This window comes from Amblyomma maculatum, chromosome 3, assembly GCF_055883805.1.
Source record: "Amblyomma maculatum isolate TAMU_Amacu chromosome 3, ASM5588380v1, whole genome shotgun sequence".
Taxonomy (NCBI): domain Eukaryota; kingdom Metazoa; phylum Arthropoda; class Arachnida; order Ixodida; family Ixodidae; genus Amblyomma; species Amblyomma maculatum.
In genome coordinates this window covers 68,444,655-68,471,348 of record NC_139346.1, presented here as the reverse complement: position 1 = coordinate 68,471,348, position 26,694 = coordinate 68,444,655, and the positions used below count along the sequence as shown (strand labels likewise).

Here is a 26,694-nt window from a genome sequence, read left to right as displayed (position 1 = left end):
TGAATGCATTCCAAAAAACCGCTTTGCTGCTGAGTTTTAACGCCCTAAAGTGACTTAGGCCATGAGAGACGCCGCAGTGTAGGGTTCAAGAAATATCACCACCTGGTGTTTTTTAACATACATTGACAACGCATAGAATGCGGGTATCTTGCTTTTCGCCTCCACTGAACAGCGACAGCGGGGACCGGGATCATCGCAAAAAGGTGACGGAATTGTTAGAATCAGAGAAATATGGACGCATTTCGTAGAAGGATGTCTTCTTGGAGCAAGCTTCACAAGCTTTTTCAATTTCTGCGTTTCAAAAAGACTGCATGTGAGAGGGTTTAGACTCGCTTCCAACAACGTCTTGTGCGAGATATGCACTGTGTAGAAATTGTAGAATAGATCAGGAATTCCCAAGTGCAACGCCTCGCTGCATAGATTGTAGCCATCCTGAAGAGAGGAAAACACATAGAAGACGAAAGGGAAGCGGAAGTTGAGAAAGACGAGGAGACTCTCGTGCCCGTGCCGGACTCGCAGCCGTTCACCAGCTTTCTCTGCCTCCTATACCTGTGCAGGGCTCCGACGTCAAACCCCCGTCGTAACAACTTGGTGGAGGTGCTGGGTCGAATACCTTCACGACGCGTCCTGAACCGCTGGAGCCTCGCCAGAGCCGTCACCTCGCTGGTCTTTCTCCCATTCCTCTGAGAATGCAGCAGACAACTGAGCAGCCTCGAACATCAACGCAGAGCATTCTGTCCCTTCTGGTGGTGTACCACCCACTGCCTCAAATGCGACGCTACCGCTTCGAGCGCCTCGTTTTTTTGCAAGTCAAGCAGGGGAAGATGTTGATGAGTGGCTCACTCACTTTTAACGTGTGAGCTGCTTCAACCGCTTGGATTCGGTGGCGAAACAAGGGAATGTAGTATTCCTTGTGACGCAGACCGCCTTGATGTGGTACGAGAAGCACGAAGACTCTCTGACCACTTGGGAGGGCTTTGTGGAAGCTATCAAAGAATGTTTTGGCGATCTGACGGCAAAGAGGACGCAGGCTGAGTAGACATTTGCTCAGAGAGCTCAGACAGCAGGGGAGACTTGCACCACGTACATCGAGGCAGTACTAAATTTATGAAATAGCGTCGACAGTCGGATGACCGAGGAAGACAAGGTAGGTCATCTGCTCAAGGGTATTGCGGAAGACGTCTACCACGTCCTCATTGGCAAAGACAACTTGAGTTCGGTCGCCGACGTTATAAGACACTGCCGGACATTTGAGGCCCTCAAGACCCGCCGCATTACACAGAAGTTTTGGACGACTGGCAAATGTCACTACTATGGCCAGCGTCAAAGAATCTCCATCCCCAAGTCTCCTGTGCGACATTCGTGCAATCGTAAGGGATGAAATTCTACGACGTGAGCTGCTTGCCCGGCCGCCGTCTGGCTTCGCCGATGAAGCATACGCTTTTCCAGCCCATGCACGTACGTGCCCACCAACGTCTAGCTATACACCAGCCAATGACACCGACGTCTTCTTCCCGGAAGACCTGGACACCCCGCGACCAAGGCCCAACCAGATTTACCGGCCAATCTCTCATCAGCGCAGAGACCCTCGGTCCTTCTCAAATCGTACACCGCGCCTACCGCGGGAAAGCTACGTCGACACGGAACCTACATTTCAATACTCGTCGCCTCCTACCTCGCAAGAGTCCACTGAAGCGCAGCTATTTGATCGGCCTATTCTCGTGTGCTACCGGTGTGGTGTCGCGGGTCGCATTTCCCGCTACTGCAATCGGCGCGCACAGTTCAGGAATCCTCCAACGGCATCACACCTACGAGCCATCCAGCCCTACATCGACAGCTATCGGCCCAAACATCCATCCCGGAGGGGCCGTTTTCAAAAATAAGTGCTCCGCAGCCATTCTCCAGCGTCTGACCGTAGTGTGACACCGCCTTCGTCATTTCGTGTGTGCCGTTCCTCGTCACCACGGCGCCGATCTCCACCACAATGCAGAAAAATTAGCCAGCGCGGCCAAAGGAGGTGAGGTCGCTGGATATTGTGCGCTGCTACCTTATATTCCTCCATCAGTGTGCATGTTAAAGAACAAGGTTAATGTGCTTGTTGATGGTTTACCTACGATGGCGTTGGTAGACACTGGTGCTACTGTCTCAGTAATGAGTTCAGAATTTAAGAGCATTTTGAAGAACGAAGTTAAATTTTTTTTTGGGACAAAACTGCTAATTTTGATGGAGTAAGTAGAGAGGTATTGTTTCCTGTTGGGGTGTGCAGCGTTAAAGTTTCTTTTGGAAGCACAGTATTTCCCGCGGAGTTTTCAGTACTGCCCCGGTTAACACACGATGTAATCTTGGGAATTGAGTTCCTGCGCATGTGTGGCGCTACAGTTGATTGTCGAACGGGAGAGCTAAGTGTTAGTGGTTGTCTTCCTCGTGAACTTTTGGCAGAGACGTCAAATTATGGGGACGTTTTGTGTGTGTGGGATGAAGTCGTCGTACCACCACATTCTGCAGTGTGCGTTAGGTGTCCTGCTCCCGTCCTATTAATGACTCTTTTGAGGTTACTGTATCGCCTATTATTTACAGTGCATAAAGAAAAATGTATTAGTGCCGCATTGTTTGATTTGCGTAAAAGAAGGCCGTACCGGACTGTGGACTATAAATAGCTCGCCAGAACCGGTTGTTTTTCCAGCGGGCTCTCAACTAGCTTCATGTAGCGCAGCTTTCCCGAATTATGTGACTCTCCTTACTTCTTCCCTTGATAACCCCGCTACTAACTCACCTGCTGACGAGAAGTTTCTTCCGATGATTAGCGCATCGTTGAACACCTCACAACGAGAGATGTTGAAGAACCTCTAGTCCCAGCACATGTCCGTCTTTGATTTCGCGCAATTCGACGGCTCTGAACGTTTTCCGCTGTCGCGCGCACGCCACAGGATTAACACGGGATCTTCCCATCCGATGCGCAAAAAGCCGTACCACGTGTCACCGTCAGAGTGTAAGGTGATCATCGAATAGGGGCGTAATTCAGGAGTCCTCCAGTACTTGGGCTGCTCCCGTGATATTGGTAAAAAAGAAGGACGGAACATGGAGGTTCTGCATCGACTACCGTCGCCTCAATTCCATCACTAAAAGGGATGTGAATCCTCTCCCACGCATCGACGATGCCTTCGATTGCCTTTTCTCTGCATCTTATATCTCATCGGTTGATTTGCGATCGGGGTATTGGCAGATTCCGATGGACCCCACTGACAATATGAACCACCATGCAGCCTAGCTTTTTTTCTTCAAACACGTTAAAAAGCTTACGTTCATATTAGTAGGTAATGCATTTTAAAACTCGTAATGATCACAGGACTCAGTGAAGCACTGGAAAAGAGATTAACATTAATTTGAAGGGAAAACCGTAAAGCAAGTTGGTTGAGATGCATAGCTGCTAAAGCACGAAAGTAAACAGAGAAGACACACAGACAACAAAACGACGAGCCAGTAACTCGGCGCTCAAGTTTATTCGAGAAAGACAGGGGAATAACTATTAATGTGAATAAAAAAACGAACACGAATCAAACAGCCAAACAGAGGCGACAATCTTCTCCGACACACACACACACAAAAGTGCAGAGTGCACTGCATGTTTTTTTTTTTCATTAGTTTTGCATGTGGGGCAATTTTTTTTTTTTTTGCAGGTTGTTAAAGGAATCCCCGTCTAATAATCCTTCGTGCTCTCTTAATCTTTTATTAATGCACTTTCCTGCCTGCCCTATGTATAAGGCAGCACAGGACGTGGGTAACCTACACAAAGGGAATCACCGCCTGGTAATCGTTTGTGCTCTCTTAATCTTTTTTTAATGCACTTTGCCCTTCTGTGCACTTCAAACGATATTGCACTTAGTTTTCGAGGAGAGGAGAAGAGAAGACAACTGGGGCCTTGTAGCGTTCTACAAAACAAAATGTGGAAAACCTACAGGACAAAATAACCAAAAAGTTCGTAATGCTGCACGACTATTGTACAAAGAGGCTTCGCCATCTGAAACAACGCAGTCAATCCAAAATACGTCAAATCCATAACAAAACAAAAACAATTCTTACAAAATGAAAGAACCACCGATTTCTGAAAACGCGCATTCCGTAACATCGCGAAACATTAAAGAAACGAAACAGCGCTGTTTCTGTACATTTATAAGCGAAGAACGGATGAAATACCTGACGTCAAAGCAGAATTTGGTAAACTTTTCAAAAGAAGCCTTAGACACTGATAAAGTATCAATACTTTGGGGGAGCAAGCCACGACAGTAGTTCCATTCCTCGCATCATGTTTTCTGAAAGAAGAGCCCGAGGTGGGGAGGTGGGACCTCCTGCCAAATCGTCCATATGACGTAGTCGAGTAATATCGCACAACATTACGATCAGCAGTGGCCGACTTTGTCAGCTGCCAGCCAGCACCAGCCAAAACCTTGCCCGGGATTTTCGTTGTTAACACCGACGACGAATATTATTTAGAACGGGTCATTTAATAAAATCATTATACATCGACAGTGAGGATTAAATTGCATCAAAACCTTACCCCTGTGTCATTAGCAAAACTTGTCATGTTATAATTGTGTTTTCGTTTTTTTTTATAGTTCTGGACTGTATTGCTTCATTGCCTTCATAAGCAAGGGGAGCAACGCTTTTCAATTTTCAATATGATAAAGCATATTATCAAAAAATATAAAAGGAATGATAAATGAATAATCAAATTGTTCATATGCTCCTAAAGAGAACTTGATTATAAGTGGTAGAAAATGCAGCAAAGAATGTAACGTACCATTAGCAAAAGCATGCACATAACTTGTAATTGTATACATTCAAAAAATTATATTCTAACGGGTCTGCGGACCCGCCCAGAGAAATCCAGAGAAGGACGCAAAAGACTCGAAGCACAACAGGCAGCGGCGATTCTTTTCGAGATATGTGATAGCTCGCGGCGCTCCTTCGCTCTTCGCAGGGCACTAGACCGGCGTAGGCCGTACGCCGTGCCTAACATTCTGCAACATCTCTTCATGGGGGGTAAAGGGCGGCGGCGGGAGGTACGGTCCAAGAAAGTCCAACGGATGACCGAAGTCAGCTCATATTGAATCGGGTAGGCCAACCGGTGGACACGGCAGCCTCAGGTGATGCCGTCCCATGGCAATGGCCGTGGACTCTAGCGCACAGTGGCCGCGCAACACTACATACGTCCCAGTAACATGCAGTGCTCAGACCACGGCGCGTATACACGTTTTTCACCACCACAAGTTGATGACCACCTAGCGCGCATTGTTAACCTCCTTGTCGAAGTTGGACAGGTTGGACCTAAAGGCATTCAGCTGGACACTGATGCCCACAGCATCGCTTTCCACTTCGGTCAGCGTGGTAGCCGTGTTGGGCTCGAACCTAGGCGCATTGGTCTCCACCTTCATGGACTGCTCACCCTCACCGCTGATTCTCTCCGCAGCCTTGCTCTCGTCAGAGTCCTTCAATGCTTTTTTTCTGGTCACGAAACTTCCGCCTCAGTTTCATATAGGGTCAGCACTGGCCGCTAGAGGCGCCGCTGGGCACTGAAGGGCACCGAGCCGCGGCGGAGCCGCCTGCCGGCTTTAAATCACGGGAGGTATTTGCACCCGATTAGTCGAAAATTTCAGCGACAGTCGGTTTGGCTTTCCTTCCAATCTAGTCTAACAGCACTATGAGCACTATGACGACCTTCCATCAGAAAGGCGCAGGGAAGGAAATGACGACGCAACGACGTACAGATACTTCTCTGAAGCAGACGATTTGTGTACAACTGCGCAGCTTCCTGTTCATTCTGAACTCCCCCTTATGCATTTTTGAACGTGATGCGGCGCACTAACGCCTTGTAGACGACGATATAACGCTGACGATGTTGCGAGAAGGAAGCGATATGCGCTACGAGGACAGTTGCTTGTCTGCTGCTTTCGCATCGTCGTTTTCGATCTCAAATCTTGAAGCGCGTAACCGTTAGCTTGCAGTTGGCAAAATACGCGCAGAAACATGACCGTAGTCCCCATTCAACACCTCCTAACTGTGGTCTGACAGCTCTAGCGTGAATCCCGCTTTCAAGACGCGTATATGTAGCCGGCAGTGGAAGCGCAGGGTCGGACAGAGCGTTTGGGCTAGTCGATGCGTGCGGACGGGAGCGTGCATCAGGCAAGCATGTCATCGGCTAGCGATCGCGACACCGATCAGAACCTACCATACAAGGCCCCGCGGGGAGCCAACGCCAGGCTCTGGTCCCAACGTCCTCGACACTGAATCAGCCCCGCAACGACCTACCTGCAGTCATTTTTGTTTGCTCACAGCGCAACAAGAACGGGACACGAGACGAAAGACTACCACAGACAACCGCTCTGTGTTTCGTCTCGTGTCCCGTTCTTGTTACGCTGTGTGTAAAAATGACGAACACTTAGCAACTCGCCCAAAATTCCGCCTTGCTGGACCTACCTGCAGCCCTGCCCTCCTTCGAATAGATCGCCATTCCAGCAGCTAAGTACCCGCTTCCCCTCTATATTGACCACTCTTCTTTTTCCTCCCTACATACCTCTCTTCCAATTGTTTTGCCAGCTAACGCCTTCTAAGTCCTTATTGTTGGCACTAGTTCTGTAGTTATTACCATTGAAGATCTCTGTTATTACCCTGATGTCTCATACCCCGAACTTCCCTCTTTCATTTTTTTTGGAAGCAAAATAAACCTCAATACAATACAATAAACCTCAATACAACTGGTCTGCATTTGTTCAGTTGTGTATTCATTTGTGCCCCATCTTCTGTAAATTAGGCTCCTTTTTAAGCTGCTGTAACTGCATTGTTATTAGCAGACATCTGTGTTACTAACTGCCATATACCTCATGCATACGGTAAGCGGCTCATCAGTCGTGGGCTATATCTCTGGTCTGTGTGTCCGAACCTGATTTTTCTTCGATGCTAAGAGGAACTGTCGGTAGTTCTCCCAACGCATAATTCTATATTATTGCCACAGTAGGCGCATTGGCCTCAATAATTTGCAAAACCCTAGGTGCCAATTTACCACTGACCCAGCCTATTTTTAATGCTCCTTGTAATGCAGTTCACAAACTAAATTTTATTTTTAATGCTCACATCATCATAAAGCTATCAAGAATTACAAACATTATCTACATATTTTTGCACCATCGCATCCAATCTGCAAAACAGTAGGCATAAGAAAACTAAATATGAATAACTTATGAAGAAGCAATAGCAAGTCGGTTTTAACAGACAGCCGTGTCTAATATGTAAAGAGAGGAAAATATGATTACACAGCTGTCATCAGGCATTCTTCAACATTTACAGCAAACAGCGCACAAATACTTCTCAGAAAATTCTTTTTGAACATCAATGACGCATATTGCTGTGCATACAGTAGAACCAAATTTTTGCTAACTACACGATAAAATATTGAAGACATGAGCTTCACAAAGAGCGAAAGCACACAATGAATCAGTAAGGTGTAGTAACTATTGCAACAGGACGTGGCAATGCAGGGAAGCGATAGTCTTGTAATAGACCTCATAAGTACAAAGCACAATAAAGCAATTATCAAAGCTTCCAGGCGACTCGTGTATGCCAGCGGAGTAAAAATATGTCTTGAGTAACAGTGTAAATATAAAAGATAAAATTAAACAAAAAATAGTAGCACAATTAATATAGAGATGAGAGTAATGTTCAATGCACTGGCATAGAAAAAAGATTCACGATGCCAGAGCATTGAAGGAAACTGACAATGCTTTTATTGAGGTAAATATAGTGACAGGGATACCTGACCATGACAATAAAACTAGCTAAACAAGAATGAGCTGCAAGATGATTAGCCGGTAGTCTCCATTTGAACTCATTCCCCAAAAGGAAAAGGAAAGTTAGTGCTGGCACCAACTTATGACGCGGAAACTTGGAGACTAACAAATGTGAGGATGCCATTAAGAACATTTCAATTAGTAGAATAGGAACATTTCAAATAGCAGTAGAAATTAAAATGATAGTGGTAATTACAAGACAAAACAAGGAGTTGCATGAAATGAAGAACAAACACAACCTGATGTTTATTTTACAATACTGCTAGCCGCCTTTTAGTGGCAAACGCAGCAGTGGACAAAGCACTTAGCGCTTATGCATACAGGCGTATGTGCGATACCTATACATCGAGCTGTGATAAACAATAAACATATACAACAGCGTGCATCGGCAGCAAGGCATGGGCAAAGTTCTACATACTCTTGTGCGTTGGCCAAAGAACATAGGGGATTACCGTCTTGATGCACACAGCAAAAATGAAGATCTCGCACACAGCAGTCACAAACAGAGGAATCAAGCTTAAGTCAAGAGGAGCAAATAAACATGTAATAGAGAGAGCAGACAACCCGTGTCTTACAACAGAGTAGATGCCAAGAAAATTTTAGCAGTGTGCTGCAGAGAGTCAGATGAAGAGATGGGCTTATTAACTAGACTGGCATAGTGTGGGCACCAGCAGGCACAGGACAAGGTTAACTGGAAATCAATGAAAAAGGCCTTCATTCGGCAGGAAATGCAATTCAGTTGGCGATTGTGATGTGGCTTCTTTCAGTGTTGCATTTACACCATCTTTCTTCCACCACCTGCTGGACATATGGCACGCCCAGTTTCCCGCATCTGTTTATTCTTTTCTCTAGTGAAAAAATGCAAGCCTGTTCTCAGAAAGAAATGAACCACTTCTGCTGTCGTACTCACAAAATGAGATGTACACCCAACAGCAGCTGAGGCTGTGTGGCTGTCAAGCAGAACCTTCTCAACAATGTTCATGTACACATTACTGCAAGCAATTCCGTCCACTGTAAATGATTCGATGTGGTCTTCCACAACTTTGAGCAGGGAGATTAGCTGGTTTGAGGGAACTTGCAGATATCCCTTTGATCTTGCAAGTATCAGTCCAGAAGGGTTCTGTTGGGCAGCTTTCAGTGTTTCCACGCAACTCGAGCAGCTGAGTGTTGAGAATTTTTTCGTGATGTAACCTGCGAGGTAGTCAAGTATACCCTCTTTGGGGTGTTCTGGTGATGGGAAGCTGCTGCTTCAGATGTGAAGTCACCAGGCTCCAAGAGGATGTTATTCAGAAGAACAGCCAGAGAGTCAGCCTGAAATTTACATTGCAAGTTTTTCATGATGGAGTGCTAGTTAAAGAAAAGGCCAAAACAATAATTACTACCATTCTTCCAAAACGGTACTAATTTTGGTTAGCAAAATTAGTGCTTTTGTGGATTGCCCTTGCGCCCAATACAATTTTATTTCAGTTACACTTCCATCAGTAATGCAGCTATCTACATCCACAAATTAGTCACGTACTGGACTGTATGACACACTTTGAAGGTCCTCAAAGCCTAATAGCGTGAGAATATATTATAGTTCATTCTTAGCAAAGAACATAAAAACCCTATTCTAAAAGCACGACAAATACAAACTCGACCAAGTGAAAATTTTAAATAGCGTTATTTATAAGACTGCCAGTGTCCAGCTGATTTCTATGCTCACAACAGAGCTACAACAACGTTGTGCTGAACAGCGCAGTAATAGCCCGAAAACTGCATGTTCAATATTAATGTGAAGTTTTTAAATATAGCACTGCTCACATGGTTAGTAGTAGAGCTCTGTTTGTTGAAGAGGTCTTGCAGTTTGAGAAGCTGTTGCGGTTTATCTCCACTGACTGATGCTCGCTTTGGTGGCTGGACTAAGTTGTTCACTGAAAGCATTCGATAAATGAACAAAAACTGCTGGACTATTGGCTGCCCTCCATCACCAGCAATATGTCTCACTATGCTGAAGAATCTCTGGAATAGAAATATTTTGTTATTACTGATATTGCTCAAAACAAAAGTACGCTAACTATCATAATTACCTCCAACGGTGCTTGACCAAATTTTCCAACCAATACATAGCGAAACCCAGATGACAGGAGGTTCTCAACAAGTGAAAGAGTGCTGAGAAGGGTTATTCGGATAGCCTCACGTGTGGGCTTGCTGCGAAAACACACCTGCCTCTGTTTTGGAAGCACTTCTATGTACTTGCAGCAGCTATCAAGTCATGCAACATTCTCAATCTAGAAGTTAAACATGTGTGAGTTCAATAATAAAACAAAAGAACCATTCTCCACAAATGATTGGCATACGTATATCTTACGGCAATGTGTTCAGCTTCACTGTACTGGACGTGCTCTGGCCTTCGAGAATTCAAAGCGTCAAAAAGGCTGTTCATTCGTCTAGTGAAATCTGATGTCGCTGTAGACCCATGCAGCTTTTTGTAGGCATCGTGGTTGCTGTAAAATTTCTTAGCTGTGGCAGTGGACGCACTGTGGCACTGTATTCCCATCGTTTCACCTTTAAGACTACGCATTCTGCATCTGACATTTCTAGCCATGCAATCCTTTTCACCCTGACATGTTTTGTATTAAATGTCCTTCCTGTTAAAATCCCCAGTGGATTGACAATATGTATAAATAAAATAAATAAAATAAAAAATATATTCTAGGACGGCGGGCACGCCCAGAGAAGTCCAGTCAAGGGCGCAAGGACCCGGAAAATCATTACCAGCAGCGACAATTCTTTTCAGGATCTGGCTTCTTCTTTTTCTTCTACATTAATAAATGGCACATACCCAAAAAGGGGGATTGGCCAGGGTTCAGTGTGGACTGCCATATGTATTACAGACACTGAATTAGGGCAATAACCGATTATCAACTAAAAACAACCTAGGATTTAAGATAGCAGAACTGAATTAAAGGGGAAAAAATACGAGCCTAACATTTGGAAGTTTGTATATTTAGTGTACAATTCGCAATAGAATTTGTCCGTAGCTGGGATGTAGTAACATAAATAATGACAAATTTGAAGCAACGCAAATCCTCATGCACTCGCACCGAATGTGAGAAGAAACAGGACTGACAATGTAAATCCCGACTCTGCTTTTGGAATTTCTAAATGTACCCTTCTCTAATGTGAAAACCTTTGGCCGGTGTGAAAGAAAGATTTAATATTTTATATCTCAAGCAAGCCTTACAAAGGTTTTCAGACTGAAACTGCCTGTACATAAATAAAAATTTAGGTGCGGCATCATGCATCACATAATAGTCAGCATTACCTAAGATTGCCGTGAATGACATGAAGTAACTTTCGATGAGATGTTATGCATTGGCTATACATTGATAACGCTGAAAACAGGACATTCCAAAAATAATGATTTTAGGAACAGTACATGTAAAAGAGGCATCAGGAGTTTATTTAGCCAAGAAGCCTGATACTTCATTTTGGAAAATACCGCAGTGACCTGGGACCCAGATCAAGCGTATTTCTTTCACCCATCCCGGTATTAAATACTTTAGTGAGCGGCTCAAACGTGCAACCCCATGCTGACTCCAAAGAAACCTAAACAGAAAGAGTCTGATACATCATTCCATATAATCTACGAAAGGGAAGTGCGCATGATGCTAGACGCCATGCTCTCATGCGCGGACGGTGACTTGGCGCCAGGCGCGAGCATCTTCGTCGGACAAGCCGAGCAAGCTCGCGAGCTTGTTCGGTTGCACATCAGAGCTCAGCAAGGCACGCACTCCAGGTGTTACAACCTGCACCACACTTAAGTTACCAACACTCTATGTTACAGAGTGTGGGTGTGGACTCCGTTGCGCAAAAAAAACGATTGTCCGAAAAACTGCTCCACTTATATTTCGGACCTTATGAGGGACTCCGTCGTGCTGGCAATGTGAATTATGAAGTTGTTCCACCTGATCTGTGGCCGTCGGTCGTCAGCAACCATGGACTGACACTGTCTCTTATGCGACTAAGGCCGTAGTTTTTGCATCACAGCAATGAGGCTCCACTTTAAATTCTGTTCGGGTTCTGAATTTTATATTATTTTTTTATCATTATCTTTGTACTTTTCCTTTTCATGCACTCTATGCAGCGGCATTCCCTTTTAAAGTTTCTGCTGTTAATTTCTATATACCTCTATCTCTGCTTTTTACTACCCTCGCAACGCGACTGTACTCTGCTTATTCGGGGGACTAATGCCACGGGCCTGGTTCGAGCTAACTGCGCACTGAGCCGTGATGAGGACGAAGCGGCCGCGCTCGCGTGAGGTGTGCTTGAGCTGGCTCTGGTTTGCCACATACAACACGAAGCGGAGTCGTAGACGTACAGGGGTACCTGCCGAGCTTTTATCGGCCAGATCAGAGCAAGCTCAATCACACCTCACGCCAGAGCGACCGCTTCGTCCTCACCACGGCTTAGCGCGCAGGCAGCTAGAACTAAGTCTGTGGCTATATGTTTCCTTGAGACCTCTACTTTCCCAAGTATTTGATTAGCCTATATTCTTTCTCCAGTCTTTGATTAGCAGAGGGAAACTTTATTTTACTTTCTTAGTGTGATTTCTTATTGGTTGCTGTCCCGGCCACAGGCGGAGAGAGAGGGCTTAAACGTAAGCGCTCTGAGTTAACTCAGGGTTGATTTCGTGTAATCAACGGTTCAGTCACGTTGCAAATAGTTTTCGTCTTGCTTGTTTTTTCCCATTAATTTATGTTGGTTAGAAATAAATAGGTTACCGTTATTTTTCTCGAGTAACGTACCTGTTTGCGAGTCCGAACCATCATACATCAAAAACCCTGGTTATATCATTAATTAGTCTTTCCTCAGATCACCACCTGAAGGGAAACTAAACTCCAAGTAAAAGGGCCTGAAAACAATTGAAACTCAGCTTTGTGGACTGGCGATAATCACGCAGTTGAAGTTCGTGAAAAACATTTTCTTTTTGCGTTCCTGTGAATCAAGGAAATTGCGCACGGACTGCCATAATGAATTCACCGGGCGATATAATACCTCTCAGAAATGGAAACTGCATCATTGCAGTATCTTAAATCTTCCTGGATGCGCTGCCTTCATGCTTGGAAACTTTTCAGCTTGCGCAGCAGAGATTTATTAGATCTCCACTGGTTCCAAAACGATTTGATTTACAAATTCCTATGTACAAAGGGTAAACAGGTACGGTTCTTCCGCCCAACGCTGTCTTTGCTGCAGTGGCGCCAGATATATGCCGCATAAATTAAGCCGTAACTTCCTTCACTTTTTCTAATGGAGTTCTTAATCGTAAGAAACGATGATTTGTAATCTTAAGACAATGGTTAAGCCGTGCTCAAGATGTGAGACTGTGGCGAAATTATAAAGCTTGTAGTTACTTGCTTATCCCACCGCAAAGCGAAAGAAAAAAGATGGCTTCATAGTATGAAACAGCACTGAACATGGGTAGAGGGGGAGTCTCAGTTCGCAAGCCCAGCCAACGTTTTGACAAGGGGACTTCAGTTTGAATGTGAAAAAGATGGACGTGTTTTTGCCAGGCGCTGTCTTATTATAGCTTAGACGAATGATATGTACGGTTACGCCAGCTAGCGCATTTCAAATAACGATAAGGCACTAGGATAGCTCTGAAAGGTATGAAGTTATATTCAACTTAACGAGAGTAGTAAACGAAAGAAGATGAACGAATGAATGCGGAATCTGTAATCTTGTCATCCCTCGATTTTATGTGCTCGCGCAAAGAACAAATTATTCACCGGTCAGTGAAATAAGACAGTCTGAGTTATCAACCAATTAGATTTCAAGAGAAAGGCAGCGTAGCAGAGGGCCACAGAAAATTAGGTTGGTGGAAGAGGCTGAGAACTTCACTGTGCTAAAATGGTTGCCGCTAGCACCGAACCTGGTTACTGAGAGGAAAATGGGACTTATATTTGCCCTGCAGTTGGTATATATGATGCTGATAATGAGTTATCAGCGGTTGCAATTCTATAAGCAGCTGAAGGCCCTGTTAACACAAGTATTATCAATTGCATAGCGAAAATGTTTTAGCGGCTGCATTGAAGCAAGGTGCAAGCATAACGGCAGAAGCATAGAACGTAGGCAGTTTGATAATTCCTAGTATCATTCACTTTTAGAAAAAGCAGTGACGACATTGAAACTTGGCCTTTGCGTTCAATACAGCCAAGTATCTTCTCTCGACAACCATCTGACAGTCTTTTAGTGTTCTTTTGTTGTTTGCATGTTGCTTGTTTCATCCTCAAGCACGGATACAGATTTGGGAAAGAAGAGCCCAGTAACGAGAGCCGGAAATAGCGCGTTGTATAGCAAGAGCGCTCAGTACCCGTACAAACAGGTGAAGGCGCTGACCTCGATTTCCTTCCAAACAGCCGGAGAACAACACAAATTCATTCTCAAAACCACCCACCATGGTTAAGAGAGTTAAGGTACTTGTCGGAGGAAGGGGGGTACAATCGAAGGCAAGATAGAGCAAAAGAGAATAAAATACCCTGCGAAATACGGTCCGCGAGTCATGCTCACGTATCATTGAGAACATAGGGAGCTCTTCAACAACAGACTACCAACCGAGAAACGTTTTTGGTGATACGTTATAAAGCGGGTTAGGTCGAGCAGGTGTCGGCTTAACAGTACCGGAAAATTCTGAGCAAGAGCTGCCCTCCCAGGCGCCGAAATTACAGAAAAGGTGGAGGGGGCGTTTTCCCGGAACGGCACAGAAATTCAAAATTGCCACAGCAAATTGTTCCCGTCAGAAGAAACAAGGATGAGCGCAGTGCACATGAATTTAGGTTTAATTCATCTCTTATACGATCGATCGGGCTTGAAAGTTCACGCAAAGACGTCAGCGGGCTGCCGCTGAGCTTTCTGGCTACTCCCCCGCTTATGCATGACTCATGGGCGCACGCTGCCAACGTTTGCTTTCGACGCGCTATTCGAAATGTTTCCGATTATCTTATTTATTTCGGAGCTAACTCTTATAGACAACGCCAATCTGTTTTTTGGGTCGCTCGTACTGGATGTCTCAATCGCGGTGATCATTCGACGCAAGCTGTCGACCTTTGGGCATGTCCACATCCAGGCCGGCCAGCGCAGTGCCGATGCCGTTTTTGTTTGTGATGTTTTGAGAGTGAGAGCTGCGTTTATATTGAAATCTTAGGCTGGATAAGTATGACAGTTGCCTGGAGGAAGTGCGTGAAGGCTAAAGAGAGTGGAAGTGCGTGATGTTCGGGGGAATGGGGCGCTAGCTCATATTTCTACGGTACTAGCAGCAGCTGACAAGCAGGGTTGGAAATAATTGCAGGCTGCGTAAACAAATCGTATCGTTGCACTCCCTGGTTCTTGGAATGCGCACAAAGAACACATTTCTTACAATTTCCTACCTGTAAGGCCACGGTGGCCTATCGTCTAATGTTTCAGCATGCGCGCCATAGAGAAAGATATTTGTAAAGAGCGGATATTCCCATAAGGCCCAGCGGCCCATTTGACTGTAGCGCGCCAAGCGGCCTGAGGCAACTACTTCCGGTCTTGATGAAAGGCGCGATTTGTATGCTTTGGCGCATTATTTTGATTTTACATAGTCGGCTAGTGTTTGTATTTATTTTTAGCGCGCACAAAAACATGAAAAATAGATTCCCAGTGCTCTAAACTGGCCATCACCGCAGCTGCGCCACAGCCTTTCCCAAACGGTATTGCAGAAAAGATGCCAAGTGCTTCCTGAAATGAACATTTATTTTTCTGCATATAAAACACATAAGAGATGCAACAGATGTAGACGGAGACATTGACAAAATTTGGCACGGTAGGTGATGCGCACAATACAGATAAAAATTACACAAGGCGAGAAACAACACTTAGTTATAGACAAAAAAATAGCATGATGTTGATTTCCGAATTATGGCAAATGTTCTGTAACAAAAGAGGCAGTACATAAACTACACCATCACAGTGGCGGCTACCTTAGCAAGAGTAAATTGTTCAGGGCAGAGAGGAGTACTGACGCTTGGGGGAAGACCACAACATTCTGTCGTTGCATCTGCTGTGCTTCGGCTGTAATCCATGGGTTCATGCAGCGCTCGTAGAAAAGGTATGAACATGATGCAGAAGGTTGCAAGGAAGTGTAAGGCACACCGCGCACACATCTATGCATTTGGATGCGTACTGAAGCTTGGTACGAAGAAGTTGTTGTCCAGAACAGTCAAGCTGTCATTCGTAAAATTGGTACGAAATATACTCTTGCAAGGTAAAGGTCAGGAAATGCAGGCTAACCGAACCTATCTGAAAATGCGTTGCTACTGTGAGTGAAATAACAGCCACTAAACAAACTATGTTCCTCAAAAGCACTGAACAGCTGAAGCAATGAAGCTTGCATCGCAATAAAACATTTCTCACTTTAACGCGTTCTCCCGTTAAACGCAGCGTCACACCACGCAAACCTAGCCGTTTGCAAATCCGCGTCAGGCGCGGCCTCACCGCGGCCGGCGAGCACGCTGTGTTGGCTTGCCCTTCATACGCGACTTTGTGAGTCGCGGACCGCCATGCTGAGCTAAACTGCCTAAAATGCTGCGCAGTTTTACAAGAATGAAGCATTTCTCACCTTGCGGTTGCCCTGTTAAACGCGACACTAAGGAAAACTAGTCGTTCAGCAAACCGCGTCAGCCCTGGCCGCACCAGCCGGCGAACACGCCTTGTTGACGCAACAGCATGTCTTGGTGCCTTCACATGCCACTTTGTCTAGCGTGCAGAGCTAAACTGTTCGAAATGCAATCCAGTTTCTCAGGAAAACAACATATTATATCTCGCCATGGTTGGAAACTGCCGGAGCGTCACGAACTGCGCCTGAACAGCCGGCTGCCCACAAGGCGTGCGCACCGCGCCTCTTCACGAGCTGCGAAATTTAATTGGCAACGGCCAGCGCGATCAATCTAAACTGCTTGAAATGCAGCGTAGTTCAGCAAAAAACATTGCTCATCATGCCGCCGTTCCAAACCGCAGTCGTTCCGCGTAGCAGCCCAAGAAATATAAAAGTATGCGGTTCGTGCCTCTCAGGTGAGGCACGCGCAAACTGCCCGCCCCCTTCGACAACTTCTGTCGTCTGCTCCGGCGGGCTGCCCCTTAAGCGCGTGCCTCCGCGCGCGCGCGTCAGCGCTGGTGGCGCCATCCATCAATCGGCGGCAGCGCAGCAAGTCGCTCGTCATTTCCTGGGGCCACTTTTCTTTGTGTGTCCACTCTTTACCAACCTCTTTCTCTATTCGCGCGCCGCAGAAACCGGCGATGGAAATTCAACATGAAATTCAAGCAGCTTCCAGACGGCGACACGACCGATTGCACAATCGGGGCCACCGTGCTGCGCCTCCTCACCGTCGGCGGCGTCGGCTGACTCACGCGTGCATCGGTGCATCCCTCCGCACGGAACTAACCCTTCTCGTCACTTCGCGTCATTGGGAAGGCCGCGAGTGCTGACAATGGCTTCCGGTAACTTCTTGTCCTCCATGCTTCTTGGGTTCTCTGGCGAACCCATGGCGAACCGGAGGGGGAGCAGGAGTATTGGCGGCTCCAAGTTGTTTCCGCTCCTCCTCCGCGCCTAGACGTTTCCGCGCGGTCATCGGCGGTTCCGGTTCCCACTCGGCGAAACTACGGTAGAGGCAGGCCACAGCAGCTACGGCTTGGAAGAAATCGTAAGCAGAGCTATGAGCTCGTGTTGCTGTTAGCGTGTCAGCTCGTGGAGCTGAGCGTAGTTTTCATTCAGTCAGCCTCTCTTGTAGGGCAGTCGCCTCTTAGCAATTAAAATTATTTTCATCGTGTTACTTCGTTTGTCGTCCTTCATCTCAGTGTGTCCGTGAACTACATGTCGCCTGCCAAATCGACAAGCACCATGAAGATGTGCTGAAGAACTCAAGAAGAAAACAGAGAACTGTCCTTTACTCTCCCCTCTACGTTAGACAATTTTGAGTAAAGGTGGTGCTCTTCACGTTAGTACAAGCTCATATTCAATACTGCAGCTTGGTTTGGGGTACAACAGGGGTATCAGTACTTCATTTATTACATTTGCTGCCGAAAAAAGGCTGTCCGGTACGCTTGTTCTATATATTTCACCACAAGAAATATATTTGTAAAGTATTATATCTTACCTATATTTGTATTATACTTTTAAAGGCTTCTATTATGCTATAAATAACATTCACAAAACGTGATAATCGCTTCACTGTACTTGGACAACTCAGAAAACATCGGCTGCCGTAACAGGAGAGAGAGAGAGAGACACTTGGATCACCCCAACATCAAGAACTTACTCTATGAACCAGTCAATAAGTTACAACCTTCTCGTCTTGTTGCACACTTTAAGCCATCATAATTTTAATATTACCACCAATCCAAAACAAAATCCGTAACGAGATCTGTATGTGAAATCAGCAGGCATATGAAATTTCTTTATTGTTACGCGACACCTATACTGTGTATATTCCAGTTGCTTTCACTACATGCGCGCTTTCTTCTTGCATGTGTGTTCGCGCTTAGCATAAGCGTGGCTTTGTATGGCCTACCAATGACAGTATGAATTGTGATCCTCGCTTTCCTTCTGCACTTCCGCTATCTCAAGAAGACTGTACCTTAAGTCAAGCTGTTACCACAGCTTTCAGCTCTGACTCCTTTGCAGCAAGGAATAAACTTGAACTCGATAAAACGATGAATCAAAAATTTTAAATAATTTTAAAAGGAGCTTTCAAAAGAGCCACATACTCGGACTGAAAGGGCAGTGCCTTAGGATACGCAATAAGAAAGTTGAGTGGAACCTAAAATTGAAAAAAAGTAAAACATACCGTCGCTACTACGTCACGCCATCAACAGTGGAGCTTGAGTGTCTCCATATTTCAAACTAGAATTCGTATTGAAGGATGAAGACCGATATGTTGAAAGCGTAAATTTACCTCAACCACCTCACAGCGTTCTGAAAGCAAATAATGACGCGGAAGAATGATGACACGGCCAGAGCGATAGAATGTTTTGAAATGTATACAAAAACGTATTTCAAATGCTAACACTGATACAAACATCACAACAATGCGAAGTACAATGTGCATCACAAATGCAGCAGCGAAGCCTACGCTTTAGTGTCCCACGTTTAATTACTGAAAATATAGGCGAGGGGGTGCTCGTAGCCTTTCGGAAAAAGGAAGAGTGGAATAGCAAGCTTTGGTAAAGAACATCAGTTTATTGCATATATTTGGTTACTGTAGTAAATTCATAGAGCTAAGACATTCGTTTCAGTGTTCACTTAAGTTCAGCCCAGCGCTGCTGAAGGTAGGTGATTGCAGGCCTGTAGATTTCCTCAAAGTAGGCGAGCTCGGACTTGACGCGCTCGTAGTAGCTCGCCAGCTTGGGGAACTTAGCCGTGTCCACTGAGCCATTCTGAAAGAACAGAATATTGCAAACGTGAGCACCGGAACCTGCACGGTAAGAGCATAGTGCAGTAAGAGTTGCCCAGATTGAATAGGGTACTTGAAGCAAGTAAGTATAATAACACGAAGCAAGAATACTGCCTGGGCAGTTTACACACACAACGAGAGTAATGGCATCCGAATCGAGCAGAGAGATTATAATTAGTCACCATGGTTCAGAACCTCACCTCAAGCGCGATGGTCAGGTTGGAGACCAAGCAGAGGTCAGCGAGGGTAAGCTTGTCGCCCAGGGCGAACTTGCCGTCCCCAATGAGGTGCTCGAAGCCCTTGAGAACGTTGTGCTCGAAGGCGCTCACCTCCTCCTCGGTAGGCTTGGTGTTTTCCCAGAAGCGGGGACGCTGCAAATGATGAAAACCGGGTAGACTAAGCGGAGAAGAGCAGCATCGGGGACGTGGAGAGGGCACAGGGGAAAAGATGCAACAAATGAAACAGTAGACAAGTGAGCACCAGAGCGGGAAAACCGATTGTGGGCGTGGCCTCTCGACGATAGATGCAAGAGCCTGTGTAGACATTGAAGCGCTGTTGAGAACAGCACAGGTACTCACGAAGAAGAGCAGCTGCTGGGGCTGAATCGTGCTGGCCACAGCGGCGAGCACCTGGTCAATGCGGGCACGTTCCTTGTAGCAGGCGGGGTACAAATCAGACTCAGGGGCGTACTTGCGCAGGAGGTAATAGGCGATGGCATTGCTGGAAGACAACGTCTCTGATAAAGACAAATGGTGCGGCAAGGGGTAGTGAGGAACGCTAAAGGGGACAGGGCAGGCAAGGACGATTCGTAAGAAACCCAAAATGCAAATATATAGATCGAGCTAAAGGGATGACAGTTACGGTATGCAGGCGGCAGTAAGAGGTAATGGTGATGGCAAGAACAGCGGTGTGATAAAGAACGGACACATACCTTTCGTACACAACGAAGCCTTCATCTTCGATAGTGGGGACCTTGTGAAATGGGTTGAGCTGTAAAAGGGAACAAAGAGCAAATGACCGTGAGGAGCAAGGGAAGCTCACGGAAGAGATCCGCGCAGGCATAGGCATGCTTCGCGAATGCGGCAGGGGAGCAATCTAACGTGGGTAGTGTAAAAACTAGATAAACATTCATGGCGTTGCAACACAGTACCGCAGAAAATCTGGCTTGTGTTTGCGATAACGATCGCTGCATGGCATCGGGAAAGAACTGTGGCATAGACTGAGGGTAGCAAGACGCGGGAGTGAAACTGAGCGGGCTAATGGCGAGTAATAGTAATAGAGATGAGAGGTGGTGACCAAAAGTGAAAAAAAAGGGGGGGGGGGGGAAGGGAAGTGCAGAAAGGCATGAAAAAGTACCGGGATGCGAGCTGAGACCGTAGTATATAGTCTATGACATACTCGGAGCAGCACTAACAAAGAAGAGGTGAAAAGACTTAAACTAAGTGAAGCGTCAAGGCACAGGTAGGAGCGAAGTCAGTGCAAGTGAGGAAAAGATCAAGGGCGAGGGGGAAGGGACATCGTGTTGTATAAAGTGAACCACGGCGGCCCCGCGACCATGCAACCGGAAAAGACTCGGCCCTCCCCGGGATAATTGAGGAGTAAGCGAGGGACAGCTAGGCATGGGCGTATTGGTGTAAGCGGAATGGCACAGTGGGCAGTGTGCCACTATTAGGAACAAGGTACTACGCGGAAGTAGAACACGTCTGCACTGCTAATTGTGTCGAATCGCCGTCAGACGTAAAGAGAAACGACAAGGATTCCCAAAACTGTCACGTTAAGCAAGCACACAAATTTATATTCTCCCTGGGCTAAAATGAAATCTAGTGCACATCAAATTCCGTGGACATAGATGGGATGCAAAAAGCAAACACTGAAAAATTAACAGAACTGCGGCACCAGTAGGCAAAAGTGTGTAAAACTTAGCCCGTGTGCAAAATATTTCGTGCAACATAACAAAAAGCGAATTCCCGATTGTTCCGGAGCTGAATGGTGTGAAAGATGTTTAACGCACTGCTGAAGCTCAACATGAACGCTAGGAAGGCGGCGTCGCTACGCAGAACCCCTGCCCCCATACCCGTGCAACCGAATATGACCACACTCCCGGCTAATATTTCATAAGCGTGCTTAGAATCAAAGACGAGGGATAAGTTTCGCTTACAATTAACAAGCAGAGCTAAAATCAACCACTGCACGTCACGCCCACGTACCTTGAGGTAGTCTTCGGCGAGGTGTTCCTTCTTGGAAAAGTCCAGGTTCTTCAGGGTAACCTCGACGCCCAAGTGCTTGGCGAGCGAGCGCACAAAGCCGCAGGGTGGGCTTCCGGGCAGGTTGTACAGGGTGACGGGCATGGTCGCGGTAGTGAGGAGCGGCGTAGCTTCTTCGACCAAGAACCGAGGACGGCTGAGTGCGACTGGGCAGCGATTCCTCCGGCGAGCGCCCTTTTTGATGGGCAGGCCGGAGGGAGAGGGTACTGCATTTTCACTCGCCCGCGCCGTTGCCCGCGACCCCTAGAGTCTCTAGATAGCGGCCTGTTGGAATGGCATCAGTAAGAAAAGCGCATCGCCAGCAGAGAAGAATGAAGTAAAGGGGAAGGGAAAAATAAGTGGAAAAACTGCTTGTAACGTAAAGCACGAGACGCCCCTAACAACACACTGCATTCCTACCGTTAACTAATTGTCCCACAGGACTTCGCTATGAGAATGTTGCGTGGCTCGCTACCGCTGCGTAAATCAAGAACATCAGAATTAATCATTATTTACTCTACTAGGCGATAAAAATAAAATACCATCGCAATGTCGTTGACTGTCCTAGCTTGTTAAGCTGGGTGAAACGTGGGATTTATCAGACGTTTTGTGATGATTTTGTTCAAGAAAGTTAAGATCCGATTGCTGCGAACCAGCAAGAGTGGCTCAGTTTAGATAAAACGCCGAAGCATAGAAATGCGAAAGCCTTGAAATTATCTGGTAGGCGTTCTCGACGCTTTGCTTCGAAAACGCTTTCATCTGTGAGTAGAATATGCGCAACGAACAATACTTTACAACTGTGGTTGTTTAGTGTGAAGGCAATATGGCCGCCGCAGGATACCACGGCTTGCTAGTCATTTCATTTTTTCTGTAGTATGAAACAAAGAAAATTGGCGAGTAAGGACTGACGAAAATTTGTAGTCTGCCACTAGACATCGCTTTTTCGATCCTAACCTGTCTCACAGATGTCAACTCATCAGGACGACCATTACATTTACTTACGTCGAGCTACTGGCAGAATGAAGGCTAGGTAAGCGATCACTATTGACTGCTCTCTACTTCTTTAAGCAATGGCAACAAGTTCATCGGGAGGCCTGGCGTCCATTCGAATGGGTTAATAAAAATAGAATGCATGCAGCTATTAGGTTATGGTGTTCTACGTCTCGCTCTCTACATGTGGATTAGTTTCGTCACACTGATGTTCAAATAGAATGTGCTAAGTTAAAAGACAAGTAAAATACTCACTCTTCGTTACAAGAGTAATCATCCCGAGTAAATGTTCTCTTCGCTGCTCTTAGAGTATGATATTTTTAATTACGTATGCGCCACCAACCGATTTTCTTCGCCGTGGTTCAAACCCCGCTTTTGATCAAGTGCGTAAGCAGTTCCTGTAGTTATTTTTCGTTCTTTTTTTTTCCAGACGTGCACCAATAAAATGCTGCATAAAATTTAATCGTATTGAGCGTATCCAAATCACCATTTTCGTATTCCAACAGACGTGCTCATTCTTGCAATGTAACACCACTGTAAAAGGAAACAAAGTGGGCGGTGCCACATCGTTCTTAAATGCCTCGAACGTAATATGCGTTTGCACGGCCCTGACGTCATATTTTCAGCCGCGCCATTTTTACTTTCTGCTTCACTTGCTGTTAAATGCGTTTTAAAGACGCTCGAAATTAGCATTTATGTGGCGCCAAATACAGGAACCAGAATAAACATGGCTGTAGGTTAGAGCGCCAGGACAGTATAATCCCCGTTTTCTTTTTAATGCAATCCATTCTCTACAAAAAACATTTGTTGCCTCAAACACTCGGCTACTTCGTTTGGCATCGAGTGATCTCTATTGCACTTAGCTAAAGAGCAGTTGCGATCGGCTGTAAACAGCATGAGCAGCAGCAAATGGCACAATCCAAATCACCATTGCAAATGTATTCTTTTCTTTTTAATAGTAACATGCTTGAATAAATGTGTGCGGAAAACTCAGCTAATGAGGTGTTGTCGGAGCAATAAGACCAAATATTGGATTACCTGTTCATGACAGTAATAGGTATCAGCACCACGACGCTGATGCTCGGTGTCTTGTAAGTTTAACTTATGTGTTGTTTTAACTGAATGGCATTGGAATCTTGTAAGATTTCGAAGTTAGAATGCCCTAAAAAGCAGTCATCGTAATTATCCGGAAGCAGCGCCTATGCCAACCGTGATTTTTGTTATTTGATGTCTTTTCAGCAGGCAAACAGCGCCCTAAAACATTTATTTCTATGACAGTAGAAGTTTTAAGGCCTGCACACAAATTGCGTCCACATATAAAGACGTAAACACCTTCCCTCAGTTAGTGTTCACTCTTCTTTGGAGTGACTCGATGGTTAGAGCGATGGACTGCTTGTATATAGAGACATCTATTCGATACAGCCCCGACACGACCGCGTTTTCACTAAAGCTAAGTCTGGGCACTAAGTACTGCGCGATGCGGATGCAATTAAAGAACCTCGGGAGATCGACCTCTCAACTATGATGTCTTTAGAATCGCTTTCGCGTTGAAAATTACAACCAAATATATTACTGTATGTTTAACGTTGGTGCTTACATCAGCGGCAATGCCCTATTATCGATCTATTAAAAACGCATCTAATACATTGAGACGAGGCTTACCAGATGTTCTATAGCTTTCTATACAACTTGTGGTGATATGCGGGTGTACTAAACTGCCCTTATTCGAAAAGTTTTGGGTCACTGCGGATTCGCTGGGTGAAAGAGCCATCGACTCTGCCATGCATCAATTTGAGACCATGAAGCAGGACGCCTATCCACAAATACTGCCGGCTGTGTGTGATAAGTGAACTCACCATAGGTAGTGCTGCGTGAGGCGATATTTTATGGCCACAGTTTAAATTGACAGGTGTGGTCAATTTACAGCAGTGTTGTAAATAAGCCATTATTTTTATTGGCACAGGATGAAAGACTTCTTGTGATACTGGCAGTATTAATATCTAACAAAACCCGTGTATCCTGAACGGTTTTCGCAGTCCTCAAAACCTATTTGACTGGCTTGTGGTGCGCTGTGTGGAACTTCCATCCTTATGGCCCATTTTTTAAAGCATGCGCACACTCGATGCTAGATAAGCTTTTTTATTAAGCCGAAAAAAAAATTCCCTCGACGGAGTTCAATGCTGAGCTAAAAACATTGAACTTTAGCGTTGTCCGCGCTTTAGCGAAAAATCAAGAAAGTGGTTATGGTAGGCGGACTTGCATGGCACGGATTGGTCGGCGGGCTGTGTGACGTCGCAGGTCACATGGCATGGCTGAGTGAGTAGGAGCTGCCATCTCGGGCTCCGCTGGAGCGTGTAAAAAAGAGAGCTATCAACGCTGTAGGGCCTTGGATTCTCAGTCAGAGTGGCTGCTCCTAGGCTACGCAGGGAGGTTCTTGCGGCTTGATAAAAGCGGCGCATTATGTTCAGTGGTTTTTAAGATCATTTGGGAGTTAGCACCTGTATCCTATATGTATCTGTGAGATAAGAGAGAGGCAAAAGAGGGAAATAGATTGAGCGAGTAGCAAAATCCTTCGATGAAAGCAGCTGATAAAATCTATCAACGTTATCGTGTTACTGTTTTATATATGGTGCTGGAATGTCTCCTTTATTTTTATTCCAGGACAAATACATTCAAGCCATCAAGTAATACCGTATATATTCGCCATATTATAACTGCGCTGTCAAATATGTGTTCTTTACTTAAATAAGCGATTTTTACATTTCGAAACGTTATAATATACCCGGTTCTGCCAAAGCTCATGGCGAAAATAACGACGAATCGCTGGACGCTGTTAAAGAATGCAACATAACGCCGCACAAAAGATAATCTAGCGTTGGGGCTTGTAGCCAGTTGCACACTAGTAAGGCAGCTCAGCTTTCTCTATATTGCTTCCTTTGAAATGGCTATTCAAGGTTGCCTCTCCTGCGTTTGTAGCTGTATCGTGGCGCTTTGAACGATGTAGCGGTCGTAAAACGCTAGACGCGCAGAGATACGGTAGCTCCGGCAGCGTTAGCCTAGCGCGGAAGAAGGATCATTCCATCGCATGCGCAACACGAGATCACTCAGCTCCCATTACGACGTAGCGTTTACTACGGCCGTCCTCGTAGTGGCGACCCCGTTTAATCTGGCAAAAAACGGCTCGGCGCCTGTCTTCTCATTCATTTGTTCAGGCTAGCACGAAGCCCGCGCGCGTGGCCTCGACGTTAGAGCTGTTTGTGGCTGAGCTGAATCACGGCGCCCCCGCCTGCGGCCGCTCTGACCCCACCGCTGATCCAAGTCGGCCGCAGGCGACAGACACTAGTTCCGTGCAATGCAGCTGCGCTGGGGTGGTCGAGCGCTTAGTCGATACTATGAGACCACTCCAAGAGGCAACGATTGGCGAACTACCACGTTGATTATGACCTGAGGCCCACAGATTGAATGGTCCAACCCTCTTACAAGACGAAGGGAGAACTTTTGGATGGACTAAAGTTAGGCACCGAATGCTGTGTAAAAAGCGGAAAGGACAAGGGCAGCTTTTTGCTCCGGTTTCATGGCCCATTATTCCTTTGCATAAATCAAAACCACGCTTCTTTGACTCGTTGCAAGTCTTACTGAGCACGACTGTAGACCTGGACATTCACAAGTGTTCCCACCTCGTAAATCCCAAGGAAGTGGACCTTGTCATGTAAACTCTCAAAAGTGCGTTCTGCGGTGAACCGAAGACATGCGTTACGAAGCCGCGGAATCTGTCATGCCAACTGCACGTAACTTTGGGCCGAGCGGCACTCAGACGCCGCAGGGGCAGACGCCTCAGCCGGCTTTCGCGGTCAAGCCGTCTGGCACTGCTCCTCCAGGGTTCTTTCTCTGCTGCCCACGCTCGATTGCGTGTCGGCGAATAGCGGCCGCTTGAGTCAGCTGGGAAGAAAAGGCCCAAACAGGCAGACAGAGCTTCCTAGTCGAGCCGCCGCCTCCTTGTCTGGCAGTGAAAGACCTTCCTTGATGAGGCTTTCTTTTGCGTCTGCCTTCGTATGTGTACGTCTGAGCGCTGCGTTCCTTCTCTCCTGAATGGAGAGAGGACTGCTCGAAGCCGTTCCTGCCGCGCTGCCCGTTTTCAAGGCATACGCTTCTTTGGCATTGTGCACG

General features: G+C 46.0%; 1 protein-coding gene and 1 pseudogene across 1 annotated transcript; both read right to left on the bottom strand.

The window, feature by feature from the left end:
• Positions 1-8,576: 8,576 nt before the first annotated feature.
• LOC146194915 (uncharacterized) lies at positions 8,577-10,266 on the bottom strand (annotated as a pseudogene).
• Positions 10,267-19,060: 8,794 nt separating this feature from the next.
• LOC146194914 (glutathione S-transferase 4-like) lies at positions 19,061-21,726 on the bottom strand. The gene is made up of 5 exons (XM_084597583.1): positions 21,502-21,726; positions 20,226-20,284; positions 19,873-20,014; positions 19,495-19,665; positions 19,061-19,277 (listed from the first exon to the last, which is right to left on the bottom strand). Exons 1-5 carry the CDS (start codon positions 21,640-21,642, stop codon positions 19,140-19,142), a joined length of 651 nt encoding a protein of 216 aa, XP_084453709.1. The 5' UTR covers positions 21,643-21,726; the 3' UTR covers positions 19,061-19,139.
• Positions 21,727-26,694: the final 4,968 nt, after the last annotated feature.

Coding starts and splice junctions, on each gene's coding strand:
- LOC146194914 (XM_084597583.1), bottom strand. CDS start 21,642: ATGCCCGTCACCCTGTACAACCTGCCCGGAAGCCCACCCTGCGGCTTT. Junction 20,015..20,225: donor GGCTTCGTTGTGTACGAAAG/GTATGTGTCCGT, acceptor GTTGTCTTCCAG/CAATGCCATCGCCTATTACC. Junction 19,666..19,872: donor CCCAGCAGCTGCTCTTCTTC/GTGAGTACCTGT, acceptor CATCATTTGCAG/CGTCCCCGCTTCTGGGAAAA.